The sequence below is a fragment of the Misgurnus anguillicaudatus genome, chromosome 15 (genome assembly GCF_027580225.2).
Source record: "Misgurnus anguillicaudatus chromosome 15, ASM2758022v2, whole genome shotgun sequence".
In the NCBI taxonomy this organism is placed as follows: domain Eukaryota; kingdom Metazoa; phylum Chordata; class Actinopteri; order Cypriniformes; family Cobitidae; genus Misgurnus; species Misgurnus anguillicaudatus.
In genome coordinates, this window is record NC_073351.2 from 23489471 (window position 1) to 23496635 (window position 7165).

Genomic DNA, 7165 nt, shown 5'->3' on the forward strand with positions numbered 1-7165 from the left:
TTAAATATTATGCAATATATATATATATATATATATATATATATATATATATATATATATATATATATATATATATATATATATATATATATATATATATATATTATTATTATTATTATTATTATTATTATTATTAAATATTTAATTTTAGAGTGATTTCCTGTATGGATGAAACAGACTGTTATGTCTCTTCGGCCAGCATGTTCACTGCAGGATGTCCAGTGGTGTTCACATGCTGTATATCAGTGTGCACATCTGGATGGGTTTAGTTCAAGAATCCTATAAAAGAACCTAATAGGCATTTTGAGGGACTGATTAAGAGAACTTTAAGATGTTGTTCACGTCAATGAGTTCCATCTGTGATTTATGTGAGTTTCCTTTAAATGAGTTTTTTCTTAATTTCACCTCAATGTGAATTGTTTGGCCACATGCAAATTTTGCATGTGACCCCTGCATAGTTTTAACCGTTTTCAGGTGGTGCTCGCAAGATTAGTTTATATGCCACACAATTGCGTATGGGGGAAATAGAGTTTGAGTTTGTTTATCACACAGATATTCTTTTTGTCTTTTAAGTAATTCCAGTTCACTAATGCTAAACATGCATTAAACAGTGCCCAATATGTTATGACTTTTAAAGACAATCCTCATGAATAATGTTCTGTAGAAATAATCTTGGATCCACTTCTGAGCATCCACTGCTTCTATATTGACACTGATGCTTTTATTAAAACAAGCAGTTAAATAAAAGACAAATGCCCTGTAATGGTACCACTATGTACAGTATGTCACATCTAATAGTCCAGACAACAAGAAGTTAATATAAACTTTCTTTAGTCAATGTGTTTGTTTGCTTTTGTGTGGTGCATTACATTTGAAACTAATTAGGCTTCCTGGTGTTGTAAAGTTGGCACCTGCCAGTTCAAACATCTCTATATCCAGGTGAGGACAGCACAGAATATATTTGGGGAACAGATGTTAACAGATCTCTTTTTTTCTATTTGCTCTGTGTTTTCTGTTAGTGTCCCAATCTTAAATTAATAATGATACACTCAAAAAATGAATCATTTTTTGTAAACACGTTCATTTTCTGTTTTTTGTTATCACATTTAAAAATGTCACATTAAAGGGGAGATACCATGAGTATCTGACTTTTTTATGTTTAAGTGCTATAATTGGATCCCAATTATATCAACATAGAAAATGTGAATAAGATTAACCCAGTAACTTAGTTTTGGTAAACCATTTTCTGCAAGCATGTGAAAAAATAGATAATTCAAATTTGGCTCCCCTGGTGATGTCAGAAGGGGATAATACCGCCCCTTAATATGCACTATCCAACCATGCCACCATTAGTACAGAGATCAGCTTATTTGCATGTTAATGACACCCAAAACGTGCACACATTTTTGCACACATCTACAAAGTGTAAATTTTAACTTGTTATAATCAATTATCTATATGAAATTTTGAGCTAAGACTTCACATATGTACTCTGGGGACACCAAAGATTTATTTGACATTTTTAAAAAGTATTGTTGAAATGCCCCTTTAATGTTTAGAGAGGATTTGGCTTTCGTATATAAAAGTGTATCTCCTCAAATTGACCACGGGGAGTCGCTGATGCGCTGAGTTCTGAGTGTTAACGTGCTGTAGGTCCTGGAGTTGGGTGGCATTAAATACATTTTTTCTTAAATGTAAAAAATGTATTAAGAAATAGGAACCCAACGAGATGTGTTTCCTTTATTTGTTAATAAAAATATGATTATAAAGATTAACTATAACTCAGACAGACTGCAAACTTGCGGCGCTATTCACGTGCTATATGCGCATGCGTATTGTGGTGCGTGCGACATGTTGCGCCAAATGCTAAGGCTGGAGTTGAGAAAATAATAAAGAATCAGTTTCATCGTATTTATACACGTTATAAAGAGCGCGTGGAGACGATAAAGTAAGTGTAGCACTCCTTGTTTGTAGGGGTTAAAAAACGAGTGATGCTTAACGGAATAAATCGCTCGTAATTGTATTTATTTCCGCTAGCCTGCTTGCCTGTTTTGTTAGTGTCTGTTACAGTACGTTAGTATTAAGGTGGGTTCCGACATGACTTTTTAAACATTAGACAAGGTTTAGATTATGAACTGATTATTGAACATCTAATTAAATATAAAGAGTTAGCTATATAACTAATGCATCAGTTTGTCTGGCAGCGCGATTCCAATGAATAAGCAGCTGCAGCATTCTGTAAAGCAGTAGATCAGATCAGGGACATGATGTACTCCTCAACCAAAAGCAAACGCAACACAAATATTATATTAACTAAAGATTATTTAAAACATGACTTTATTGGCCTCATCGACAATTTGATCGATATTAACACTGGTTATTTTAATAGTCGAAGTATAAAATAAGTTATTTATGCCATTACAAGTCATATATTTGTCTGTCTGTAATACAAACAATTAACTTAATGTATGCTCTGACTTAAGGTCGTAGTCACTGAAGTCCTCTTGTTGTGGTCTTGTTTACAGTAATGCTGTAAACAAATTCATCAACTATGCTGAGTCGCCTTCAGGAACTCAAAAAGGAAGAGGAGACTCTTCTGAAAATAAAAGTAATGCTGCAAGATCAGCTCAACAGACTTAAGGTAACAACTTGTGTATTGTTAGAGCCAGTAAAACAAAAGCATGTGTTATAATAATGATTCTTCGACCAGGAAACTGACTGACTTTGCTTGTGTTTAATAGTTTGAGGAGGGAACCCTGAAGTCAATGATCAGTGCTCAATCTGAGGAGAACACGAATGAAGCCCCTGCACCTGAGGTATACTTATAATACTTATAAGCACTAAGGTATGAGAGGCTGTGCTGAAAGGCGTTATTAGACCGAGGGGCAACCTTCCAAACTCTCTGATGAAGCCAATATGGATGTGACTTAAACTGCAATTCATCGGCTGGCTCCATAAGGGAGTCAATTCCATGACCCCCATGTTAAAATGCCCAACTTTACAGTAGAAAACTGCAACTGTGACGGTGGTGAATTTTTTGTTACTCATCTGTTTAAATTATATTACTCTTTAAAGTTCTGCATAATTAAAGCAATATTCCATTTTCTTAAAGGAAGGGTCCAGATAATTTGCTCACCACCATGTCATCCAGGATGTTGATGTCTTTCGTTGTTCGGTCTGGAGGAAGTTATGATTTTTGGGGAAAACGTTGCAGGAATTTTCTCATTGTAATTGACTTTAATAGAGCCCAACATTTAATACTTAACTCAACACTTTTTTTTCAACGGAGTTTCAAAGGACTATAAACGATCCCAAACGAGGCATAAGGGTCTTATCTAGCGAAACGATTGTCATTTTTGACAAGAAAAATAAAAAATATGCACTTTTAAACCACAACTTCTCGTCTAGATCCGGTCGTGATGCACCAGCGTGACCCCACGCAATACGTCATGACGTCAAGAGGTCACAGACGACAAACGCGAAACTCCACCCCAGTGTTTACAAGTGTGTTGAAAGAGGACCGTTCCTACGTTGTTGTATGTCAACTGATACTAATTAATGTCTTTGTATCAGTTTATTGTTTACAATGGTCTGCAAATTTGTGTTTTATATATGTTACATGTGACCTCCCTACGTCACTACGCATTTACGTTAGGTCACGCTGGACCGGACCTAAACGAAAAGTTGTGCTTTAAAAGAGCAGATTTTTTATTTTTCTTGTAAAAAATGACAATCGTTTCGCTAGATAAGACCCTTATGCCTTGTTTGGGATCATTTATAGTCCTTTGAAACTCAGTAAAAAAAAACTTTTACGTGTTGAGTTAAGTGTTGGTGTCCATTAAAGTCCATTAAAATGAGAAAAATCCTGCAATGTTTTCCTCAAAAAACATAATTTCTTCTCGACTGAACAAAGAAAGACATCAACATTTTGGATGACATGGTGGCGAGTAAATTATCTGGATTTTTCTTTTAAGAAAATGGAATATTTCTTTAAGGGCGTGACCACTTGAGTGACGGGTGAACTGGCACTGCTGTCACTAGAGTCGAGCTAGGCTGGCGTGGTTTCAGCAACCAGCCACCTCGCGGTGACGCGTGGCCAAGATGCCGACGACAGGCCCCGCCTACTATTGGCTTCTAAAAAGCTTTTCACAAACCTATGGGTGACGTCACGGACACTACGTCCATATTTTTTACAGTCTATGTGTTAGACACGACCTGAAGCTGAGTGCCTGCGACCCCCTTTAGCTGTGACATATTCATGATACAGCACTAGCCCAGAGTACCTTATTGCTTTATAAAGCGATCGATTACCACATAAAGAAAAAGTATGTATCAATGAAGTAAAATCACATATTTTTCCTTCCTTTGGAAAATAGTCCCTGATTGACTCTTAACAACAACAGGTGTTGCATCCGAAAGCTCTTAAAGGCCAAAAATTCAAATTACCTCATGATTTACTCGCCCTCAAGCTATACTTGATACTAACACAATCAGAGTTATATTTGAAAATGCCCTGACTGTTTCAAGCTTTATAATGGTAGTAAAAAGTCAGTCCAACCATCCTTGACAGAAGTAATCCACATGGCTTTAGTGGGTTAATAAAGGCATTTTGGGGGCATTCGATGCAGTTTTGCAAGGAAAATATCAATATTTAAAATCTACAATAATTATAGATCGGCCAATATATGAAGAGTTTGGTTCCAAAACGCAACAAATCCATTTAGACTAATTTCGGTAAAACGTGTTTTCTATACCAAGAAAGTGACAAGAAAACCACTATTTTCACCTAAAAAAAAAAAAAACATAAAAAATTCAAATCCATAATTTGATTGTCAAAGATTTATTATAAAAAATTATTTTTTTTTTCTTCCACAAAATGCAATAAAGTAAATTATTAGATGTTGATGCCTTACGTTTCTTTCCCATCAGAGAAAACCACCACAGGTTTATTAATGCCATCAAAGTATTATTTTGTTTTTGTTTGTTTGTTGATCACGAAGTTCAAGATGAGGAAAACTAGGATTGCAGAAATGGAGGAGTGGCGTTTTAATGCGTTTTGGGAAAAAAGGGAAAAGAGATGACAGAATAACATGGTGGATATTGTATTTTGCGTAAAATTAAGAATTTACTTTTAAATACTTAAGACTTGATACAATACTGATTTTGGGGTAACTTTTTTTTATGGCGTTTATTGCGTTTTGGAACCAAACTCTTCATATGTTTCCCGATATTTAAGCATTTTGCTATTATCTGGTATCAGTTTTGTAATATCAAATTGACCGATAAACGTCCCATCCTGTGGGCGTTTTCAGAATTGCACGCTGGACTTTTATTTATTTATTTATCTCCGCGAGCTATCGCAGTTTGATACAGTTAATGCATGGATAAACAGAGCTTTGTCAACAGCCATTTCATAAGCTATAACAACAAGATATTAATTATTCTGACACAAAATACCAGTTAAGAAATGCAATGATATATAAGCTGTTTTGTTTGTAACTTTCCTGACAATGTATTATTCCAGTGATATTAATATTATCCAGCGAATTATTCTTCACTCTTTTTTCTATTTATTACTTTGTATGCAAAGAGGGAGTGATTGTTATTATTTTAAGGGTTTGTTCAGTTCAGTTCAGTAGTGTTGTAGTAACAGAACTATAACAGTAAATAAAAATCGGTTCGGCATATCGGTTATCAGGCACATAAGCAGCCAAATGCTTGGTATCGGTTGATCACTTAAAATAATTAGCTTCCAGTAACGACTGACACACATTCATGAGATTCCAGTACAGGACGTGGAGTATGAGACATAGTGGATGACACAAGATGAAAATGAGTAAAAATACTACTTTTGCGATTGAAACGTTTCTTTTAAAATTACTTACATTTATGTTTTGTTGTGCACAGGAGGAAGTTAACCTAGATGATGAGAGTGAGATCAACCAGACCAAACTAGTATTGGGTGCTCAAACTGACTACGACATGGAAGAAGAAGAGGAGGAGGAAGATGACGATGATGATGCAGATGATGATGATCTTGAAATGGTGCTTGAAGATGAGGAGGAAGAGGATGACTACTGACTTTAAAGAGTACATTATCATTAAGTCCTATGTTTAGGTCTATAATCTGCACAATTGGCATGCTGAAAGATGTTTGTGAAAAAGAGACTCTTTCTCGGTCTTAAATTGGTGTTGTTGTAGACAAACTGTTGGTTCAGCCATATATAGAATCATCCAAAACAAATATGTGTAGCACAAACTCCTCTTCTTACTGTGCCAATCCTGCACTGTTATGTATTTTTTAAATACAAGTACATTAAAGATTTGCACCAATCACATTTCATGGTGATTAACATGTGATACTGTAATATTTAGGCCTAATTTCATATCGTGTTGTATTGCTTTGAGATAGAATGCATTATGGTTGTAAAGATGATAATAAGTATTATAGATGTAAAACGTGTTCAGGTTGTAAACCTGCGAAAGTGTTTTTCTATTTAGAAAAGTGAGTGTGTGGATTAAGTGGTGTGTATGCATGAGCATGACAATTGTTCTTGCTGAGCCTGTTTTTTTTTGTACTTCGTATGAAGCATTGTTAATATACAGAGTCCCTATGTTTTCTTAGAGATTTCATAAACATTTGTTTTGCAATTTTGAAGGTGCTAAATAAATTAGAATAGCACTGGAAAATATTTAATCGAGTGATGCATCTGGATATTTTTCTGGAATATCCATAGTTGTTTTTAGATGCACTTGAATTGTACTTTGCCTTGATGTAAATGTAGTATGTTTGAGTCAAATTTTTACATGATTCTGTAGCAGGTACATGATAATAAACATGAATGCGATGATCAAAAGCCTCTGTGTGTTTTCTGTTGACCAGCAATATTCTAATAAAGTAAAGTAACAGATAACAGTTAAGTTAAGCTCTTTCCAAATAACTTGTCAACAATCTGCATACTACACTTTAGAATGAATTGGCTTATTTTCCTAAATCTTATTCTTAGATCTTGAATGTGTCAAATTGGAAAATAAATGCATTCGTTTAACAATAACTGATTTTGATGATTGTCGTACAATATTTACGGTCAGTTTATTTGTCACACCATGTGCTATATTGTTGAAGTAAACACAGGAGTATCAGCCTCTCTAACATTAACTTTGC

General features: G+C 34.8%; 1 protein-coding gene across 3 annotated transcripts; it reads left to right on the forward strand.

Annotated features, from left to right (window-relative positions):
- The first annotated feature begins 1809 nt into the window (after positions 1-1809).
- On the forward strand, positions 1810-6857 carry snapc5 (small nuclear RNA activating complex, polypeptide 5). 3 transcript variants are annotated; one of them, XM_055173838.2, is made up of 4 exons: positions 1810-1948; positions 2526-2641; positions 2742-2816; positions 5908-6857. In XM_055173838.2, the coding sequence occupies exons 2-4, from the start codon at positions 2552-2554 to the stop codon at positions 6079-6081; spliced, it is 339 nt and encodes a 112-aa protein (XP_055029813.1). In that variant the 5' UTR covers positions 1810-1948; positions 2526-2551; the 3' UTR covers positions 6082-6857. The 3 variants fall into 3 exon arrangements, with proteins under 3 accessions (XP_055029813.1, XP_055029814.1, XP_073709717.1); XM_055173839.2 differs by having other exon boundaries at positions 1836-1948; positions 2484-2641; XM_073853616.1 differs by lacking the exon at positions 1810-1948 and adding an exon at positions 1958-2085.
- Positions 6858-7165: the final 308 nt, after the last annotated feature.